General features: G+C 42.2%; 1 protein-coding gene across 5 annotated transcripts in view; it reads left to right on the top strand.

The window, feature by feature from the left end:
* Nucleotides 1–23607, top strand: part of LOC137342691 (receptor-type tyrosine-protein phosphatase U-like) — a 767577-nt gene that overhangs the window by 35916 nt on the left and 708054 nt on the right. For 4 of the 5 annotated variants that reach the window (XM_068006794.1, XM_068006792.1, XM_068006793.1 and 1 more), the window contains exon 2: nt 13781–13831. The exons of the other annotated variant lie outside the window; for it this stretch is intronic. In XM_068006794.1, coding sequence (XP_067862895.1) covers nt 13781–13831 — 51 coding nt within the window. The remainder of the gene's footprint in view (nt 1–13780; nt 13832–23607) is intronic. 5 annotated transcript variants of the gene reach the window in all.

Below are 23607 nucleotides of genomic sequence, written 5' to 3'. Positions count from 1 at the left end.
TAAAGTGCCTCCTTCCCTAATGCCACTTCAGCTAAAGGCTAGCAGGAATAACATGGAGTCTCAATATACTCTGTCCAGTGTCACAAGATTGAAGAAAAATTTAGGTTTATCAGCATTTTAGATTTTTTTTTTATTGCCCCTCTTTTTGTTAAAAGGAGCCATTTTGTCTTTCTCTTCAAGCTCAAATCAAAGCCACAAACAATTCTTCAGCCCAGAAGTGGTAGCCAAATGTCATTCTACCAAGCCCCTGCTGTTGCTGTTCTGTAACTTGACACTGGAAGGTGTACAGTAGCAGCCAGCTGGACTCACCATGCTATGTATTTGTTTTGCCTTGTGCTTTCCAGACATGAGAACCTTTTAGGGACAATGGTTTAGGGACCATTAGGCCCAAGGAGCCTCCTGTTTTTGGAGATCAACCTCCTCTATCTCCATTCTTGACACATCCCTCAACCATTTATCTATCCAGCAACCCATCCAATTCTCTCTCCAACCCATTTTATATTCTCCTGCTTCAATGACCCTTAATTTAAAGTCCTATTATTCTTTAGGTGAAAAAGTTCCACTTAATTTCTTCTAACTTCCTCATTTTAACTTGTATCCCTGAGCATTTGAACCCTTTGTTTTGATTTGGGCTTCCTCCTAACATTCTAAACATGGGCTCATGTTAAAAGGCACTTTCTGTAAATAGCTTCCGTAAATTGCTTATGGACTGAAATTTGCTCTCGACGTGATTGAGATTAATGTACTGCAGGATTAACAATTACTGTTTTACCTCAGTGCGTCGCACCAGGGATTACATGGCTTGTCGTTATGCGCTGCTGTACACTCCAGAAGCCAATTGTATCTTTCAGGCTAAGGCTAATAGTTCAAATTTATTTGATAGAAATATAATTAAACCAAAGCAAAATACAGCAAGTAATCAGCATCACAATATAACAATACTTAAAAAGCTCCAAAATAGAATAAGAATACAATGTCCTAGCTGTGCTGTCCAGAATATTTTAACTGAGTCTCTGATGATTATAACCTGGGCACTCAACTTCATGGAGCCCTTCCATCTACGCTTTGCTATTCCGGGATTTCAAAATAGATTATTGCGCACAATATCAAAGCAGTTTTTTCCCTTTAGACAGGCGATCATACCATTAATCAGTTCTACCATTCGAGCAGATAGGCTATGAACTGCAGTCTTCCTGCTATCCTGGTTTGGATTTGTTTGCTGTCGATGGACGATTTCCACATCAAACAGCTTGCCTGCCCTCATAATCAGTTTGGCTCCAATATAAGTCTGCAAACTCTTATGCATTAACATGTCAAGAAATGTGAATGAATTTCTGATGCAGTTAACTTGTGACTATATCTAATGACTTCCTTGTAGGAAGCTCTCTGTACCAAATAAGCCCTGTGGAATTGTAATTTCCCTGGAGAACATTCCTCCTCCTCCTCCTCCCCCTCCCACCAACTAAAATAAAGAAATAACTGAAGTTCATTTTAAATTCACAATATTCAAAATACAGAGGGAAGTTTCAAATAAAAGTATTAATAAAAATGATGAAAGTGAACAGACAACTCAACATCTGTACTGGAAACTAAAAGACATATAAGCATTTTATTAAGTTTGGGGGAAAATAGAGAGCGAAAGAAAGGGCAGATACTCTAATCCAGAGTTAATGGCTTTAAGTGGCCTTCAAGCTGCAAAGATGAGGCATTGTTCCTGGAGACTGCATTGAGTCTGATTAGAACAACATAGGAGGCCGTAGCCTGGTCAAAATGGGAAAAGGAGGTAGGATTACAGTGTCAAGCCACGAGGAAGTCCGATTCACACTTGTTGTCAGAACAGAGGTGCTAAGCCTACATTTGCTCTCCCCGTTGTCGAGGAGACTGCACCATGAGCAATCAATACGGTATATTAGGATGGAGGACGGACATAAAAATTGCTGCCTCACATGGAAGTAGTGGCCTTCCCAGGCCAATCGTATTACTACCCCAGCTGATAGAACACAACCAGAGGTCGACCCGAGACCTTCTGAGATGTACAGCTCTGTACCAGAAGGTGCAGTTACCCACTGAGCCAACAGGGGAAGTTTTCAATTCAGTTTCTCCTTTTTAAAGAACTATAGTTGTTGGGTTTAGCTCAGAAGTATGAAGTTTGTAAGTACATATTCCATTTTAAGAATCATTTGGATTATTGTAAACGTTCCAGCAGATCTCCTGTGGTGTTGCTCATGCGTAAGCCTGGTGTCCGGAATCGGTTGTGATATTTTACATGCTAACCTGACCTACCCCTTTAAGATCACTGCTAATCTATTCCCAGTGACAATCCAAGTAACTGTGGTTGCTTGTAAGATGAATTAGAGGTCAATAAGTTGCTTGTGAATTTCAGGTTCCAAGTCAATGACCAGCTTAAAGATTGTTTTGTATCTGTAATAAAGTGTGACATCTAGTGTGTGATAGTTGGAGTATGGCAAATGTGTATTAAACCCAAGACTTTTATATGTCAGTTATCTCTATAATCTATCCATATTAATAAAACATAATTCATATTGCTGTTGTCACACTTTGTTGCGGATGAAATCTTAAAATGCTGGCTGCTGCTTCCCGGTAGACTGAAGCTGACTAGCATGTTGCAATCAGCATGGTTCCCTGTCCCAACAATAAGCTCTGATTGTCCTGAGCCTGTGTTTACTTAACAACAATTAGAATTTCTGGCCTTAAAGAGAAACAGTCACACCTTAGAACAACAGAGAGAGAGAATGAGAGAGATGTTTTTATAAGAGAATCCTGCCTTATCAGCTTCTGTACAAACTGGGATACATTTGTACAAGTTTTGTTTAATATACTGAGTCTTTACACGTATCAGAATGTCTCAATATTTAAAGCCTCCTTTCTAATAACTACACTCCACCCTTGTTTTAGTACAATCTTTACATTACAAGCATTTATGCCTTATTAGATACACTTAAATAATAAATCCCCCATTCCTTTGCCCCACCATTGGTGGCCGTGCCTTCAGCTGTCCAGGCTCTAAGTTCTAGGATTCCCTCCCCAAACCTCTTGTCCTCTCCACCTCCTCCTTTTTAAGACTCTGCTTAAAACCTCTCTCTTTGACAAGAGTTTGGTCACCTGCCCTAATGTCTCCTTTGGCTTTGTCAATTTTTGTTTATCGCTCCTGTGATGCGCCTTGGGATGTTTTACTACATTAAAGATGCTCTATGAATGCAAGCTGTTATAATTAAACAATCCAGTGGCCATGTGCAGAAATACACTGATAACTTGGATCCTGGTCATGAGAATGGGTGGCTGAAATAAAAACAGAAAATGGTGGCAGTATGCAGTAGGTCTGTCGGCTTCTGAAAAAGAAAAGACCGGTTAACTGAGTGGGTGCACCTTGTATAAGAAAAAGAAAGTGTAAATTGAACTTGAATAACCTCTAACAAAATGGCTGTCAAATGTCTCTTGTGTTTAAGCATTGGTTTGAATATTTTTGTCTAAAACTGATGTCCTTTTGAAGAGGAAGGAGTGTGTTTGCTCTAATATTCTCTCAAGGACTGAAGTCCTGAAATGTAGATACATTCTGTGCAGTCGTAACATCCGACCTGGTCTGATTTCCACTCCGTCTATATACCTGCCTTAACTGGAAGACTCAAAGGAATTTATTAAATTATGTCAAGGTGGAGTAGAGGTATAATTGGAGTGTGCATGAGTGATTCACGTCGACTTGTCAAGGCGGTAAAATGGCGAATATCCACCTTCTTATTGAAGGTGAAGTAATACAATTACTATTGCATTTGAATGAAATCACTCACAGCAGTTTGGACATTCTGCGGCCTTGAAATGCAGCAGCAAACGTAAAGTCTGTGGTGTGATGATAGTTTTGCCGCTTGCAGTCAGTCAAGCTGCTGTGATAAGATATCGAGACGCTCGTCTGGAAGAATGCAGCCAGGAGCTTAATGGCTGTCTTTCTCCCTGCTTTGGAAAACTGCATCCAATAATCTTCAATCTTGCGTCTATCTAGACTTCCAGACAAATTGTAGTTTGTGATGTTGCTGGGTTAGTTGACCTTTCTCATTCAGGTCTGTATCCTAAATTATAATCTAATGGATATCTTGCAGTAGAAGTTCAGAATTATACATGGGTCAAATCTGACTGACTTACACTCAACAAATCAATTAAAATATTTCATTGCAGCACTGAGTGAGACGGTTTATTTCTCCCCATGAAACATACCAAGACTAAAGTGGTTTGAAAACTCTCTCCCACCACAGGAAAAGGGGAATTAGAGAACGAAAACAGAAGTTCAAGCATACCCAACATCCCTATCTTTGCCAAGATGCACAGGTTCCCTTGCCCCAGCGAATCAACTTTAAGACCTTTGTTTTCCGCTCTCAACAGCCTCACCCCACCCAATCTGAATTGTCTTCTTCAGCCCTATCTCTGAGCCCAAGCCCTCAGCTCCTCTGACTTTGTATTATTGTTTGTTCACCCTCACTCTGCTTCGCTATCAGAAGCTGATCTTTAATCAACACGCCCAGCCCTCGAATTCTTTCCTTCTCCTGAAAACCTTTCTTTTGTGTCTTCAGACTTTCTTCTCTTTACCTCAACTTTTTTCTCCTCTCTACTTGATTTCTGCTTTGCATTGCAAAGTGATGTTTCACATGAAGCACTATAGAAATTCAACTACTTCTTCTCCCTTTTTTTGTTACTTTTTTTTCACTGCTTCATCGCTATCTTTCCTTCCCTTTTGCCACAGATCTTTGCAATTCTGAAGAGAGTAAGGACTTCGACATGCTTTGCCATGATTAGTTTTTAACCCTTTAAACCTGAATGTTCTCCATGGCTTTGTAAAGGCTGACATTTCATGGATACCCTATGAACTCTGCCTAAGCAACAATTTCACAATAAGCAGGGTGCCATGTTGTACCCTCGAGATCATAGGTGATCGCCAGCCCTTGCTTGTCTTCACAATATATCTGCATTTTAAGTAATTCCTTCTATTCTTCGGAACACACCATCTCTCTCAGTTTAACTATGGTTTTATCACTTATTCTTCAGCTTGATAGCAACCCACCAACAGAATTTGATCAGTAATGGTTTATTTTACAATCATTGGTATGAAGTACTGTACTAAGACAATGAATACTTGTTCAAGTGAAGGTAAATCAGAAAAAGGCCCTATTTTCATCACAAGCCAATAGTAACTTTTTTCAAATATATATTAAAATCTTGGTGTGTGTATATGTACTTGGTGTGTGTATATGTACTTGGTGTGAAGTGTAATGACAGTTTGAGCTGTTCGGGTTGCACATCTTCTGATTGACACTCTATGCCTTTTGGATGCAAGTGTCAATAGCCAGTTGAGCGGACTGATTTATGACAAAACTGGAACAATGTGTCTCCTCCAAGGAACCTGCTTTTTTTTCAACTGATGAGCTGAATCTTATTGATTTTACCATTGAGTTTTGTCAGATACAGAATAGTTTCTTGAGCACGTTTTGTACAGTTATATATTGCTGAACTAATTTGGTAAGTAAAGAGTGGTGTAATTTTTTTTAGAAAGGAAATTTTAATTTAAAACATTGGTTTTGACTGGAATGATGAATTAGATAGTAAGTACACTGATGACACTCAGGTCTACCCCTCTACCACTTCTGTTGACCCCCTCCACTGCTTTTGTTGTCAGACTAAATTAAAGTTCTCAATTGGGGAAAGGCCAATTTTACTAAGCTGAGAAGTGATTTAGCAAAAGTGGACTGGAAACAGCTACCTGAAGGTAAATCAGTGTCAGAGCAGTGGGAGGCGTTCAAGGGGGGGATTCAAGGGGTTCAGAGTAAACATATTCCCACAAAGAAAAACGGTGGGACTGCCAAATCTAGAGCCCCCCTGGATGACAAGGAGCATACAGGGTAAGATAAAGCAAAAAAGGGAAGCTTATGTCAGACACCGAGAACTCAATACTGCAGAAAGCCTAGAGGAGTACAGAAAATGCAGGGGTGAAATTAAAAAGGAAAGCAAAGAGAGCATGGAAAAATGCTGGCAAGTAAAGTTAAGGAAAACCCCAAAAATGTTTTATAAATACATAACGAGCACGAGGATAACCAAGAAAAAAGTAGGTTACCATTTTGGTCTCTAATAGGCCCTATGTGTGGAGGCAGAAGATGTGGGTATGGTTCTTAAAGAATACTTTGCGCCTGTCTTCACAAAAGAGGGGGATGATGCAGAGATTGTAGTTTAGGAGGAGGAGGAGGAGTGTGAAATATTGGATGGGATAAATATAGTGAGAGAGAAAGTATTAAGGGGTTTGGCATCTTTGAAAGTAGATAAAGCACCAGGCCCGGTTTAAATGTATCCCAGGCTGTTAAAAAGAAGCAAGGGAGGAAATAACTTGGAAACATAGAAAATAGGAGCAAGAGTAGGCCATTCGGCCCTTCGGGCCTGCTCTGCCATTCAAAATGATCATGGCTGATCGTCTAACTCAGTACCCTGTTCCCGCTTTTTCCCCATATCTCTTGATGCCTTTAGCATTAAGAAATATATCTATCTCCTTCTTCTTGAATACATCTAATGACTTGTCGTCCACTGCCTTCTGTGGTAGAGAATTCCACAGGTTCACCACCCTCTGAGTGAAGAAATTTCTCCTCATCTCTGTTCTAAATGGCATACCCCGTATTCTGAGACTGGTCAAAAAAAGTAAAAGCCCATGGGATCTAACGGAAAGTGGCTAGTTGGATCCAAAATTGGCTAAGAGGCAGGAAGCAAAGGATAATGGTTGACGGGTGTTTTTGCGACTGGAAGGCTGTTTCCAGTGGGGTTCCGCAAGGCTCGGTACTAGGTCCCTTGCTTTTTGTCTATTAATGATCTGGACTTGAATGTGGGGAGCTTGATCAAGAAATTTGCAGATGATACAAAAATTGGCCGTGTGGTTGATAGTGAGGAGGAAAGCTACAGACTGGTCAGGTGGGCAGAAAAGTGGCAAATGGAATTCAGTCCGGAGAAGTGAGGTAATGCATTTGGGGAGGGTAAACAAGGCAAGGGGATTCACAATAAATGGGAGGATGCTGAGAGGTGGAGAGGAACAAAGGGACCTTGGAGTGCATGTCCACAGACCCCTGAAGGTAGTAGGACAGGTAGATAAAGTGATTAAAAAGGCATGCGGGATACTATCCTTTATTAGCCGAGGCATAGAATGTAAGAGCAGGGCTGGAACTGTGTAAAACGTGGTTAGGCCACAGCCTGAGTACTGCATACAGTTCTGGTCACATTACAGGAAAAATGTGATTGCACTAGAGAGGGTACAGAGGAGATTTACGAGGATGTTGCCATGGCTGGAGAATTTTAGCTATGAGAAAAGATTGGATAGGCTGGGGTTGTTTTCTTTGGAACAAAGGAGGCTGAGGGGAGATTTAATTGAGGTATATAAAATTATGACAGGACTAGATAGAATGGATAGGGAGGACCTATTTCCCTTAGCAGAGGGGTCAGTGATCAGGGGGCATAGATTTAAAATAATTGGTAGAAGGATTAGAGGGGAGCTGAGGAGAAATTGTTTCACCCAGATGGTGGTGGGGGTCTGGAACTCACTGCCTGAAAGGGTGGTAGAGGCAGAAACCCTCAACTCATTTAAAAAGTACTTGGATGTGCACTTGACACTCTGTAACCTACAGGGCTATGGACCAACTGCTGAAAAGGGGATTAAGCTGGATCGCTTTTTCCGGCCGGCATGGACACGATGGGCCAAATGGCCGCCTCCTGTGCCGTAACTGTCCGTGATTCTATGACTAGTTATCTAACGTCCAATTCTGGATAAGCCACAATTTCATCCAGTTAAACATTGGGAAGCCTGAAACCATTGTTTTTGGCCCCTGTCACAAACTTCGTACCCTTCCACTGATTCCACCCCCCTTCCTGGCCACTGTGTCAGGTTCAAACAGATTGTCTGTAATCTCAGTGCCCCATTTGGCCCTAAATGAGCTTATCTTTCCATTAACAAGAACCACCTACTTTCACTTCTGTAACGTTGTCCACCTCCACCCCGCCTCAGCCCATCTGCTGCTGATGCACTCATTCATGCCTTTGTCACCTCCAGTTTCGACTATTCCAATGCTCTCCCTGGCCAGCCTCCCATCCTCCATAAACTTCAGCTTCATCCTATCCCATGCCAATCCCGCTCACCCATCACCTCTTTGCTTGCTGGGAACAATCCCTCAAATTTAAAATTCTCATCCTTGTGTTTAAATTCCTTCTTGGCCTCACCCCTCCCTAGCTCTGTAGCCTCCTTCATCCTTACAACCTCCCCCTTCCAAATTCTGCATCTCTCTGATTCTGATCTTTTGTGCATTCCCACCCCCCCACCTTTGCCCCACTATTGGTGATTGTACCTTCAGCCTTACACTTGACATTTGACGATCTAGGCCTTACACTTTGACATTTCTTCCCTAAACATTTCCATTCCCTCTCCTTTTTAAGATCTTCCATAAAACCAAGCTCTTGACCCCTCTTAATGTTTCTCTCTTTGACTCAGTGTCCATTTGTGTCTGTTTGTTTACACTTCTGTTCCAACAACAACTTGCATTTATATATTGCCTTTAATGGTTTTCTACATTAATGGTGCTATATAAATTCAAGTTGTTGTTGCAACATCATCAGAATTGGGTACTGAGTTTTTAAAACAATTGTGATGTGGACTGCAACTCAGGCTGGAGGTGTCTGAAGTGTTGTTTTGCAATGCAACTGTCGTGTTGGGGGCAGTAGGTTTCTTGCAGCAGCTATAGTGCAAATTGGCCGCTGTGTTTCCTACAGCTTTGGTGATAGATATCTATATCTATCTGAGTTTGTTTGTTTAATATACATTCATTATTGCACACAACCAAAGAATTATTGTTTCCATGAACAAATAGTTTAAACATTTGGGAAATACCATTTGAAGTAGGCAGTGAGAAGAGGTTCAGGAGACAGTTCTGTGTCTTGAGAGGGGTTATGGTGAGAAAGCAAGTAGAACCATGGAGCCATGGAAGTTTACAGCACAGAAGGAGGCTATTTGGCCCATTATATCTGTGCTGGCTCTTTCCTGCAGCAATCCCAAACTAATCCTATTTCCTTGTATTTTTCTATGCATCAAATGTTTGCTCTTTCAAGGAAAAAGTGGATCATGGTTTCTGTTTTGACTACTCCCTGTAGCAAAGCGTTCCATGTTCTAACAATCCCCCGCTTAAAGAAATTTCTTTGACTCTCTCTCCTCGCTCTTGGTGACAATTTTAAATTGATGACCCCATGTCACTCCTCAAACAGAGGAAATAATTTTTTCATATTCACTTTATCAAAACCCTTCATAATTTTAAAAACTCTATTAAATCCCCCCTTGGCTTTCTCTGCTTCAGTGGAAATGGTGTTTGGTAGGTGGGTTAGATCTGTCAAAAAGGGATAGGCTTGTTGAGCCTAATGGTTTTTACTGTTTCCAACAATTCTCAATCAGTATTGTATAATTTAAGTATATTATGGCGCTTAAAGTATTTTGTTATCTATTTTTGGAATATGGGATTGTTAACTTATTTCAAAGGGTGCAGTAACATAAATTTTTTTGAGTATTTTTTGTATTGTTTTAGGAGGCCATTCTCTCCTGGTTCCAACACTTCTTCTGCTATAATGTCAACAGCTAGAAGAGTTTTTAATTTGAAAAAAGATTTAAAACCAAACGTATTTCCCGGATCAATAACACAATCTTCCTATAGCAGTTACTGGGGAGAAGCTCAGGGATGTTCAGTTTTATTACTAGCACAGTAATTATGCCCAAGAGTGATCATATTGATTCACATTGAGAATGTTAATGGCTCTTAACATTTCCCTATTGGGGAAGGAGGGGTAGGAAGGTCATTCATTTTGCAAGTGCTTGTCACTTTTACAGTCCTATTGTACTGATGAAAGGTCCTGACCTTATTTGTGCCTTGTGCAGCCACATTAAACCAACTCAAGGTAAAAGTGTCAAGTCTAAGGAGATCTGAGAATGATTCTGTCAAGTAAGGTGGTGAATTAACTTTTAAAATGCGTCAATAGGAACAGGAGTAGGCCACTTAGTCTCTCGAGCCTGTTCTGCCGTTCAATGAGATCATGGCTGATCTGTGACCTAACTCCCTATACCCACCTTAGCCCCATATCCCTTAATACCTTTGGTTAATAAAAATCTATCAATCTCAGATTTAAAATTAACAATTGAGCTAGCATCAACTGCCGCTAACGGAAGAGAGTTCCAAATTTCTACCACCCTTTGCGTGTAGAAGTGTTTCCTAACTTCACTCCTGAAAGTCCTGGCTCTAATTTTTAGGCTATGTCCCCTAGTCCTAAACTCTCCCCTATCCGTTCCCCTTAATATCTTGAAAACTTCGATCAAGTCACCCCTTAATCTTCTAAATTCCAGGGAATATAACCCGAGTTTGTGTAATCTCTCCTCATTAACCCTTGAAGTCCAGGTATCATTCTAGTAAATCTACGCTGCACTCCTCCAAGGCCAATATATCCTTCCTAAGGTGCAGTGCCCAGAATTGAACACAGTACTCCAGGTGTGGTCTAACCAGGGCTTTGTGTAACTGTAACACAACTTCTACCCTCTTGTATTCTAGTTGTCTAGATATAAAGGCCAGCATTCCATTAGCCTTTTTGACTCTTTTCTGTACCTGTCCATGACATTTTAATTTATGTACACGGACCCCACGTCTTTTTGGACCTTCTCTGTTTCGAGCTTTAAACTTGATACTTTGAGTCTCCCTCTGTCCCCTAATCCATGCCATTACCACCTCAAAACAGGATTTCTCCAGTGCTTCCCTTGCCAGCATCCCTGCTTCCACCCTCCATAAATTTCTGGAGGACTGTGGTCGTTGTTCTCCCCTGCATCACCATCGCCCCCTGTCCTTGCTAAGGTGCAATGACTCTTCACCTTCAACTTCCTCCATGGCCTTGATCCTCTTTTACTTCTGCAATCTTTTCCAGTCTCTTCTTGCACCCTCTGCTCCTCCAATACTGCTCCACTATCCTTCAACCACTAAGAGAAGGCTCTCTCTCTCCCTTAGCACCTCTGCCTTGTTACTTCCCTCACCTGCTTTCAAAAGCCTTCTCAAGATGTTTCTATTCAATGCCTCTGCTCCCTCCTTATCCCTCTTTGTCCACTGCCCTACAAAGTGCTCAGACATCTGTGTCCATGGAGGATGTTACAGGGTGTTTTAGTAGTGCCAAGAAGTTATATCTGGTGCGGTAGAGAGTGCAAGGTCTAGTTTTGATGCTGCTCTTTGACCTAAAGCTGAAGTGAAGGAACTCTCGCTGTCGCTCTCTTGCCCACTCTCATGCTCGCTCTCTTTCCCCGCCCCCCCCCCTTCTCTATCTGATGCACGAGTGAATTGAGTTTCTCTTGGGCATGAATGTGGCTACAGAAGAAAATTGCCCCAAATTTTGTCCAATTTTATTTGAAGCAAAATTTAGAACCAATTAATCCATTAAACTCTGACCAAAGTTTGAATTTGAAAGAAAATCTCTTTTTTTTTATAAGAATGTTCTATCTAGTTATATAATAGTATATTCTAAGATTGGGACTTAGTACAGAGAGGCTTTACACAAGAGCCAATACTGTCAGTGGCCTTGGTACCACTTAACTAGATATCAGGGGTATGGTTATTTCAAAAAGGATTAAATCTGATACCGATTTTAGTTGGAAGGATGACAAAACTCCAAGCTCCTATGCTATTTGGCATTAGATCAAAGCTTGTCTGAAGGGCCCACTTTAACCTTGGTTCCTTTGGTGGATACACTCACTCGCAGTGTCGTCATTGTGATTTTAATAAGAATGTAGGAAAATTTCACACTCTTTCTTTCAATGTAAATGTAAACTGTAAAACATCCAGTCGTACAATCACGGATTTTGTCATTCCAAACTTGTGTTGTATCTGAAGAGGATTTTGAGAACATTATGTGTAAGGTACATGACTGTCACTGGTGGTGGGAGCAATTTGAGGTAATGAGTTAAGAGTATCGCACAATGCTATTGAGTATTGGCTTAAGTGTGACTTTTTTTCTCTCTGGCAGATTGGCAAATTAACTAGCATTAACAGTGACATAAGGATGTTCTCTACAGTACTAGTGGTTACAGGCGGCAGTGGTAGGAACAATTTGAGATGGTGAACTAAGAATACCTAGATTCCCCAGCCAGGGAAAACATCCTCCTTGCATCTACCCTGTCGAGCCCTGTAAGAATTTTGTATGTTTCAATGAGATCACCTCTTATTCTGGGTGTGCCACTGAAAATGGAACAGAGAGATCAGGGGATGCAAAGGAGGCAAGAGTCAGAAGAGCAGAAGTCATGTCCTGGCATGTAGGATTGGAAGAGGTTGCAGTGGTGGTGGTGATTTGTAAATGAGGTTGAGCATTTTGAATTCAATGTACTGAAGCACTTTTTGTTTTCTGGTCAGCTGTGTGTGTTAAACATAGTGATGGGTTTCCAGGCATCAGAATCTTCAAGCCAACCCATTGATTCGGAGTGCGCATTCTGTCCCCATAGAGATGCACCTCACTTATCAATGGCTTCAGTCTTAATGATAAGTTGGTGAAAGTTCTTGCTCGTCCATGACTTGATCTGGGACAATCAATTTGATAGCACAGTGGTGGTCAGTCAATCCAAAGCAGTGCTGGAGAAGTAGAACTGGGCATTGTCCGCATTCATGTGCCTAATGATGGTGTCATCAAAGAGCAACATGTAGATGAGAAAAGGGAAGGGAAAAGTATGGAACTTTAGGATGCTCTTGAGGTGAGGGAAAAACCATTGCAGGAGATATTGGGACAAGTAAGAGTGGAACTGCATGAGGGCAGTGCCACAGAAATGGACCACAGTGGAGATGGATCAAATAGTTGACCATCTTAAATATCCTGGAGAGGTTGAGGAGGGGTAGTGTGCCATGTCTGTGGTCACAAGATGCCATCAGTAACTTTGACCAGGGTGTTCTCACTGCTGTGGGCAGGGTTGACGGGGTTTCAGTAGGAAGTGATGAGTGGGTGGGAATGGAGCTGGGTAGCAACAACTCACCTGAACAACCTTAAAGAGCACAGGGAGGTTGGAGAAAGGTCAATAGTTGGAGATGATGGATGAATTGAAGATAGCCTTTTTAAGAAGGCAAGGTGACGTTGGCAGTTTTCAAGAGCAAAGGGACAGAGCCTGAAGAAAAGGAGCCATTGAGCATTGGGTCATGGAGAGGCAGTTGTGTGATAAGTGGTTGGGTTGGGAGAGGGTCAAGGGCACAGGAGTTGAATTTTGTGGAGGCGATTAGGTTGGAAAGAGACAGAGGAGAGTGATGGAAGATCAGGGTTATTCTATGGTAAGGGAAGAGGCTGAGGCGACCAAACAGTCAAGAGCTTCAAGACAAAAAAAATCCTTTAGTTTCTCACACTTAACATTGGTGAGCTAGAGGGCTCAGAACAGGTGGTATAGCATGAGAAGAGGTGTTTGGGATTGTCCGTACCCTCCAAAATAATCCTGTAGGAGGATTTGAGTGTCAAGTGAGAGACGAGGCATTGTTCAAACGTATCCCACAACATTAAGGTGTATTGGTGTGTTTTTTTCCTATACTATATTGGTATCAGTCCATTAATCATCCTTGTGATAAAACCGACTGGTTTTAGTGTAATTTCTGTGATCAAATGGTGAAGTATTTTCCCTCAAACAGGTCCTGTTCTCTTAAAATCTTGTCTGGTAATAATTCGGGTGGTACTTTAACCTTTTCCTTAACTGAAGACTTTTTTTATATTTTAGGGAGGACAGTCGCTGAAGAATCGGAATCCACGTCTATGTCCGTATTTGACAGTAAGTGTGTTTTACAGTAAAGGTTTTTTTCTCCCCCCCCCCCCCCCCAATTCAGACCTTCTGTTGTTGGTTCAGTTATGTTGAAACACATATTGTTGAAGTTGGAAACTAGCCTGAGTACATTCTTTCCATGTATGACAGCAACACTCAAAGAATGCTGGATGTGTGCTTGGCTCCATTGTCTGCTTTGATGTTTCAGTCCAATTAGTACCCAATAAAATAATGATTGTTCGATTGAGGTAGACAAGCATTGTATATTGCAAGCATGTCCTGTCTGTTAACTTGCAATGAAAAGGATAATTCCTCTTTATGTTTACGAGCCTTTTGTCGTTAATGATGTGGTGTTTCCTGGCGACCAATCTGCACCCTTCAGCGGGCAGTTGGGGTACATAATGTCACAAAGGGAAATTAAACGGGTTTCTCGAAGACTTGTTTCAAATTGACATTATTGGTAAGGGAATTCTGTAAAGCATTGATTGATTGATTGATTGATTTCTGAAGGATTTAGTGTTAAAATATACACACCCTTTTGTCACAGTTACAAAGTCTTTATTTTCCAGCCTTAATTGCTCCTTTCCTTGTAGTCTTGTATGTACCCTGTCTGCTCTCTTAGCTGGTCCTTCACTTCTATAACGCTACTTGCCTTTTCAATGTATAATATTCCTGCTTTTTTATATCTTTCTCTACTTTGTCTCTGGATCTTCATTGTTTTATTTTAGGATCTTTGCAGCAGGTGATCTAGAGACTCTAATGAAGGCCATGACGGTTCCCACAGGACTGGTGGGAATGAGCCAATTTCTCCGTTTTTCTGCTTAGAAAACCATCTCTTAGTTAATCAAGGAAAACAAAAACAAAGGAGCCATAAAGAAGGATGGGTTTAATCATTTTGATTAAAGGGTGACTTGATTATGGAGCACTTATTGTAGGCACTTCTGATCTTTTTTGCTGTTTACTTTTACACAGAAGAGAGGGGGAAAAAAACCTTTTTGAGTTGAACCATTTCTTTGATTTGTGGCAAGAGAGGAGATGGGGAGCCAAGAATAAGGAGGCAGTTTTCACATTATCCTTGTATGAGGTGGGCAGGCTCACTCCAGGTTATTGGGCAAGCTCACGTTGGAAATCTTGACCTTTGCACTGCCAGGTAGAGTGGCCACCTGTCAGTGATTTAGTTAAAGGGGCAATGCGTCCGTATTGAGGAGGAGGAGGAGGAGGAGGAGGAGGAGGAGGAATTCCTACACCCGTGAGGGGTGATTTGCTCCGAAAGCTTCACTTGTGATTGTCATGTTTTGGCGTTGGCCTGAAGGCAGATGCTGTATCAGTGCAAACTCTGACTCTGCCATTTTCATATTTCCTGAAAAAAAAATAATTTTGCAGTCCCTGATATGATTGGCAATGCTATGATATTGTGTGGTGACACTTTACCATATCTTTAATAAATCAAATTCATGACAAGGTACCTTGTCATTGGCACTGACAGGGAATGCTATGTAGCTGAGCAGATCACCATTGACAGTCATCAATTACACAGAGTACACACTTGTCTTGTGCTTTCAACTTATCACATTGTGATATCCTTTTGTTTCCTGGAGATGCTGGGAGCAGATCAGAGATAAACTACCGCAGACAGACCAAACAGTAAAACTGATCATAAGTTTCTTACTGTACAATACTGACACAATGAGAGGGTTTTTTTTTCCTGCTCCCCTCTTCACCTGAAAGCACTGATCATGCAGCACCTCACTCAAGTCACACCACTTAACGTTTGCAACCTTGATGAGGAGTGTTGGCAAGCTATTCAACTGTGCAGGGTATCAGAGTTGAGCTTTATCCTGGCCTTGCTTGATATTTGCTTGAGCACTTTTGAGTAGCAGTTACTGGAGTAAGAACCCTGACTGATTTCCCTCCCCCACCCCCCCCCCCCACCCCCACCCCCTCAATTTTTTTGCAACACAAGAGATACTGAGGTAAACGTTATCCTCCAATTGCTGCCCTAGCTGACCCAGCACAGACTTGGGGATTGAACGTCAGCGCTGCTAAGATTTAAGACTAAACAAGGAATTCTTTCGCTCACTAGGCCATGAAAGGAGCTTAATGATGGTCTCCCTGTACTTCTCCGCGGTCTCTGAGAGGCCCATGAAAGTCGACCGGGATGATTAGTCCGCCAACGTAAATATTATATTCCTCCTTCCTGGTGGGGTTGGCAACTCTGGTTGGACATATTCCAAGAGGTTTCATCACATGACCACCTGCCTCCAACCAATCTGCCCCCATGCTTGCGCCATTGGTCGCCTAACATGTCCATCCTCACGGCGCACAGCGTTCCTACACCGTTTGGGAAATGAACAGACTCTTAGTTGCCCGATTGGATGATTCTTGACTGTCAAATGGCCTTTTTCGCCCTCACCCCATCACTAATATTTTTATAACTAATAAGCAAAAGTGTTCAATGAAAATAAAACTTTTTTAATGCCCCAACTCTCTCTCAGGTTTGCTCGCAGCAGTGTCCTGGAGGTTAATCTTCAATTCCTGAAGACTCTAGGTCAATCCTGGAGGGTTGGTAACCCTACATCCCAGTGGGGAAGTGGCTAGTTTCTACCCAATGCCTCTCCCTAACTGACCTCCTTACTCACTGTCTAGGCTCACAATTAGGCGAGGAGAATCGTGGATATAAACCCAATTACTCTGAGCACCAACATTTAATGTGGCCCACACCAAATTGAAGAAGGTGAGACAGAAAGAAAGGAGCTATATTAGTATGATCAAGGTATTGTGTGCATGTATAGAGGAATATTCAATATGGAATGTAATACCACACTTGCCGCTGAAAGTGCTGAATCATTCATGGCATTTAAGAGGGAATTAGATAAACTGTTAGACCAAGATAAAATCTTTAAGCAATAATAGGTGAGAAAATAGAGTGAGGCATTGTCTTGCAAATCAAGAAGTGGATTTCCATCTAATCCTTCCTCCAAACTTCACGTATTAAAGAGTACGGGGAAATAGCAGGGAAATGGAATTAAAGCAGATAGCTTCAAAAGTGGAGCCAGCATCAACACTGGTATGATGGGCTGAATGGCCACCTTCCATGCTGGATTGCTCCTAATTCCAAAAAGGGTGGCTTACAGTAGTTACCGGAACGATATTGTTTTGGCTTTGCTTATGCTGGCGAGCCCAGAAGCGTATCCCTTTTTGTATTACTGAGAGACATTCAGTGGAGGCTTAGTGAGTGCACAATTAGTGCAAAGTCGGATGTGTAAATTTGACCGTCTGGCTGATGTTTAGGGAAGGCTGATAAAGGCCCTTCCCCGGCTCCACCCCGACCCGATACTGAAACAGCATTGCCGGCCTGTCCGGGTCAGCCTGCACGCTGACTCCAAAATGGCCACCCTCTCCCCTACGTGTTCCCAAGGCGCTATTTAATTTTTGCCAGTGTATTGTCCGAGGCAGCGAGCGGGATCATTCTCTTTTACCAGGAGGGTTTCATTGCTTCCGATGCCGGGTGTGTTGGCACATTCGTACTGTAGGGTTGCTGTTGACGGTACTCTTGCTGCTGGAGGCAAACCTGCAATATAAAGGGAGGAAGAGTGAGGAAGTGCGCGAGCAAAGACATTGCATCATAATTATTCCGCAGATGTATTGCTACACCGTGGATGTGGGTTGTGAGGTGTAGATAGATCGACGCTCAATTTTCCAGTACTTTTTAAACCTAGGAGCAGTGAACCTGCCTAGTTTCAAAATGTACAATTAGACAATGGGATTTGGAATCTCTTTTCTCTCTTGGTTGGCCTTTTTCAAATTAGAACTATCCAATCCAATGACTAGTTTTCACATGACTAGCTGGGCCCCTCCAGCGTGTCATATATCAAATCTGAAACCGTGCCCATGAACACAGCTGCTCGAGAATGCTGCCTGTTTGCTGAAACCTTTCAAACATTGAAAGAACTGCGGTGTTTAAAATAGGCCCGTCTGTCCTTTCATCTAACTTGAAGGAGTTTCGACGGACTTCTTACCATGTTTTATAAATTAGGAATTGTGCAGATCTATAAAAGGACATTGAAATCTTTGAGTACTGAAAGATTGTCTTTCAGCTTTCTGCTTTTTCTTTTCAAATAACCTCTGGAAGGAATAGATGGCTATACGTTTGTGAAGAATATTGTTAAGAAGTATTCGGGGTTAAAGTGTCTAGTGCTTGTGCACTGTTCTGAGAAAATACATGCAAGAAATCTCTATTCTTGCTGATGTTCTTACTACATTGGTGCACAAGTTACTGTGTAAAACAGTTGCCAATTAGGCTGAAGCTCCAAAGTTAGCCTGCCCTTCAATATCTCTCCTGACAAGACAGAATATAATTTATCCTGAATCTGGATCCTTAGGGCAGGAATGGCTGTTCAATTGAAGCTCTGACACTGACTGCCATCTGATTGGAGTGGGCAGTACACAAGCAAGACCAATCCCAATATAGAGTGGATTTGTGAATTGATCGGGATCACGATTGTAGCACTGCAGAAATTTGCTCCCATCTTTATTTGGTACGACAAAACCAGACACTCTATTAATTTTTAAAAAGTTCTCCCAGTGACCTGGAGTTGAAGGTTCCCCAAACTCGGGCACACTTTGACATCTCACAGTCCAGATCTTGGCTTTCAGTCGAACCCATACAATTCAGCTTCCATTCTGACCTGAAGTTTTCTTTGGCAGATGAAAGAAAGGGTGTGTGTTTGTTTTTATCCGGCCGTATTCAGCCATACGTTGAATTAGCTATTGTTCCAATTCCCATTACCTTGTCCAGGCCCTTCCCTTAGAACAAAAACTTGCAGAAAGCAGCGCAGACATTCAATGTTATCAGCATAAATAACTGCAGCATTGTGTTTGCACCAGGCGATCGAATCCAATCTATGTGACACAGTTTGATTTCTTTCTTGCTGAGCTGGATGTTGATATGTTCATTTTTAGGGTCTAGCTAGCCCTCCAGGTCGATGAACACAATGTGAACCATAGGCAGTGGTAAACAATTTTACAACACCAAGTTATAGTCCAGCAATTTTATTTTAAATTCACAAGCTTTCGGAGGCTTCCTCCTTCCTCAGGTGAACGATGTGGAAAAACATAGTTTTCCACATCGTTCACCTGACGAAGGAGGAAGCCTCCGAAAGCTTGTGAATTTAAAATAAAATTGCTGGACTATAACTTGGTGTTGTAAAATTGTTTACAATTGTCAACCCCAGTCCATCACCGGCATCTCCACATCATAGGCAGTGGGGGAGGGGAGGGGAGAGGTAGGGGGAGGACTCACTTTCTGAATGTGAACTGGCAAGGAAGGGAGGCACTCGGGGAAAATTGAGGCTAGTATGTTAGCCACGTCTTCTCCTGCCTCTTTGCAAGTGAGAATTTGCATCTCCCCTGTAAAGCCTGTTAAAACCAAATTTAGACTACCTCCTGAGGGCTCCACGCTTTACAGCTGCCAAAACCCTCATTGGTGGCGCCTTGATTGTTGCTGCAATTCCCTCCCCGCCAGTAACTTTTTGCTTTAAATGCATTCCTTTTTAAATAGCTTTGTAATCATCAAAGGGCCACATTTTAACCCTTTTGGATGGGAGTTTCAATTTCATTCTTGCTTTCTTTTGATAATGGATATGTTCCTGACACACATTCAAACAAAGAGGCTCAATTCCTTTTCTTTTGCCACACTGAGCAGCCAGGGAAGTGCTTTCAACACTGACTTACCACTCATACCTCCTGCCTGATTGATTTTATTGTGATTCAAAGCAAAATTGTCCCCTTCACTTTGGTGACAACATAAACTAGAGAATAACTGGATCTAAAACTGTGGTGGCACAACCAAAACCAAGTGGGCATTGACTCATTGGGCAAGTGTAGCAGGAAACCTCAATGCTGCCATTGTTCTCAGTCAGTTCCTAGTCAAGCCACACTGCAAGATTCATTTCCTATTGTGCTGTACCATGTACACTGCACCTTCTATACACCTTGAGAGTAATGTAATGACGGTGTATTTAATAGAACAATTGCTTTTTTTTAAAGATGTAAATAACATAACTGGGTGAAAGTTTGGGGGATGTTACAGTCTTCCCTTGCAATGTTGATGCAGAAATTAGTTCTAATTTTAGGGACAGCATTGCAAAATGAACGAGGCAACAATGCTGACTGGAGAACCTCCAGGACCAACTTGGAGGTGATTTCCACTGCCACCCCCAGAAACAGCAGCACCCCCACTGACGATGCCCACATTGCTGCAGGAGTGCGCAATCAGCCACCTTTTGGACACGAGCACACTAAACATCAAATCTTCCCTACAGGCCAACACCTTTTCATGTTGAAACCTGCAAGCATTTAGCCAGCCCACTCAGGAAGGCACACCAACCAGAAATAGTCGCAAGATATTACTTTTAAAATTTGCAATTGTGGTTCTGCTCTGGTGCCGTGGAATCTTCTCTACAATATAAACTGGACTGATGCATCAACAACTTGCATTTATGTAGCACCTTTTAACATAGTGAATCATCCCAAGATGATTCAGGAGGAGAGTTTACCAAAGGTTCAGTCAAGGGGGTGGGTTTTAAGGAGGGTCTTGAAGGTGGAGAGGCAAAGGGTTTAGGGGCTATGAATTTGAGCCTCCTCCTAAAATAAATGGTTAAACATTGTCTTTTGATGATTCTGAAACTATTTGAAATGAAGCCTAGACAGCTCCTGATGGTGGGACAAACTGAGAATTTGGAGAGGTGGGAGGTTGTGTCGCTGGAAGCAGTTGCAAAGATTGGAGGGATGAGGCCGTTGGAAGGATTTAAACACAAGGATGAGAATTTTAAATTTGAGATGTTGAGGGACTGGAAGCAAATGTAGATCAGCAAGGACGGGTGATGGGTAAGTGGGATTCAGGCAACAGAATTTTGGCCGAGCGGAAGATTAGGGAGGATGGGAGACTGGCCAGGCAAGTAATGATGTAATTGAGTCTGGAGGTAACAGGCATGGATGATTCCACATCACTAGTGTCCGTGGGCTATATTGTAGATCCGCCTCTTACATTTATTAAAGTGAATTTTGCAAAGCAAATGTATGCCAGAAGAATGGATTGGAATGTGTAGCTTCCTCTTTTTCCTTCCCCTTGTTGAACCAGACAGGGAGACAAACAAAATAATTAAATGCTCTTCTTTAGCTTTGTTGTACTTTTAATTTACAGATTAAGCTGGCTTTTGCTGTCCTATTCAATGCCACCTCTTTGCCAACTTGATAATTCCTGTGACCAACGAATACAATATGTCGTCCAAAAAATGGGCCTTTATTGCATTTGTATATCAGAGCAGGAGCAGGGAGCCCCAACTTGGACCAAACCCATAAGAGAGCTTTTCATTCAACTGAGAACTATGAGAACAGACATTAGCCATGGGTGTGTATTGACTGGGGACTTGCTGAGATGGCCTATGCAGGAAAATCTACATGTTTATCTTAGTGATTGAGAGCTTAAGATATTTCCCAGTGCTTTAGTACTTGCTAGCTACCAGATAAATACTTAGATTTCCTGTAGTTCCCAGGCTAGTGCGTCGATTTGGAAAGTCCCAGTGGTTCGAGTTTTGATAAAGTTAGTTGAAGTGATGGGTTATTTATGTCCAGGCCTCCTTTTTGAACATTTTTGATCCGGTCTAGTTGAAGTTTTTTTTTAATTGCAACACACAACATCTTGCATTTATACAGCACCCTTTTAACATAATGAATGTCACAACGTGCTTCACTGAGTCTAACTAACATCGAATAGTAGAGCTATGGAAGGTGATTGAAGGCATGATTAAAGAGAGGGGTTTTAGGAGACTTTTGAAGGAGGAGAAAATGTCCCAGTTCATGGTCAAGACCCCTGAATGCTCTGCCATTGATGGTGCAGCAGAGGGAGGGAGGACATGCTGGAGGCCAGGTTTGGAAGACCAGAGTCTGTGGACTGGGATGTTGGGCTGGAGGAGGTTGGGGAAGAAGACCATGGGATGAGACCATGGAAGGATTTGTAAATGAGGCTGTGGATTTTGAATTCAATGCACTGGGGAGTGACTGGATGTCAGTGAGGACGGGGGTGATGAGAAAACAGGACTTGGTGCAGGACATGATGAGCGATACAGTTTTGGATGAGTTGGATGGAGTTTGGACAGATTTTGAGCAGTCAAGCTTGGAGTCATGAAGGGATGGGTAATTCCCTTGGACCCGATCTTTATATTAAACACACGTTCTGAGGTGGGGAGCAATAAAGTGAAGAGGAATTAAATGATGACAATAGCATCGGGTGGTAGGCCATGGGTTTCACCTGTGATCAAGAACTTGACATTGGGGTGATGGGGTCACAGAAACAAGTGCCTTGTACTTTCCCAAAATGAAGGAGAAGCCATAGGATAGAATGAGACAGACAGCAACTTTCCACTGCTGTTTCAGTTTTGGCCGGGTAGGGCTATACGAGTCTTGGATGTTGGCTGGAATCTGAGCAGGCTGCAGTGCACCAGACCTCCAGAAGAAGGTAAGTTGGCCCTTCTATATGTCTGTGTGTGTGTCTGTGCATCTGCACTCTTTTTAGAGCATAGATGCCTACAAACTGGCACCTCTAGTAGCTGATTATAGAATGGCATTGGCAGATGGTTACCTGACCACGCTTGAGGCTACAGAATGGAGTGTGACAGGGTGGTCATTTTCCGAGGTAGAAAAAAAATTATGTGAGGAGGTTGGAAATAAATCTGTTCTTGAGCAAACATTCCATTAAAGATGTGTTCCTTTTTTTACTCGGCTGCCTGTTCGTGGGAGGGTGCCGTATTGCACTGTTGGTGCCCATAAAATGATTAATAATTTTCCGACTTGTTTAGCTACTTCGCCAGTAAGCTACTTCACCAGTAAGCTGAGTTCAGACACGCTAATGCCTCACAATCTGCTGCAGTCGCTACAACACTTTGAAGTTTGAAATGTGTAATTAAAAACTGAGCTTGGAGGGGCTTGAGCTTTTTGAAGAAGATTTGTGTAACTGTTGCTATGCAAATGTTCATCTGCTTGTTTTTACTTGTAGGGTTTAGTCGGCAAGGGAACGGTTTTTCTTTCCCCTTTTGGAAATTTGTCAAAAATAGTAATGACTGGTTTCCTAATCGCCTTATTCTTTTCCATTGTTGTAGTTGGTTCAAAGTCCACAGGGATCCTTTTAGTTTTTTTTTAAAATAGAGGCCTCGTCATCAGAACCCTTACATTATAAAAAAACTGAGAGCAGCCAACCAGAGCAGCACACAGTAGGGTTGCCACCTCTGGTTGCACGCATTCCTGGAGGATTCACCACATGACCCTCCTTCCTCCAACTGCTCCGCTCGTAAAACAGCCTTTATTCCCGTCTCCAATATTTTTATAACTAATAAATGAAAGTGTTCAAAGGAAATGAGAAAAGACACTTTTTAATGTCCCTATTATTTTCCTCCCAGGTTGCCCGCAGCAGTGTCCAGGAGATTACTCTTTAATTCCTGGAGACTATAGGACAATCCTGGAGGGATAGCAACCCTGGCACACAGTGGCACCAATCCCACTCCCTGATATCGTAGAAAATTTACGGCGCAGAAGGAGGCCGTTCGGCCCATCATGTCCGTGCCGGCTGGAAATGAGTCACCCAGCCTAATCCCACTTTCCAGCACTCTGTCCTTAGCCTTGTAGGTCAGGGCACTTCAGGTGCACATCGAGGTATTTTTTAAATGAGTTGAGGGTTTCTGCCTCTACCACCCTTTCAGGCAGTGAGTTCCAGACCCCTACCACCCTCT

This window comes from Heptranchias perlo, chromosome 26 (assembly GCF_035084215.1).
Source record: "Heptranchias perlo isolate sHepPer1 chromosome 26, sHepPer1.hap1, whole genome shotgun sequence".
Classification (NCBI taxonomy): Eukaryota; Metazoa; Chordata; class Chondrichthyes; order Hexanchiformes; family Hexanchidae; genus Heptranchias; species Heptranchias perlo.
Note: the sequence above shows the minus strand (reverse complement) of the source record. Positions and strands in the feature narration are given on the sequence as shown.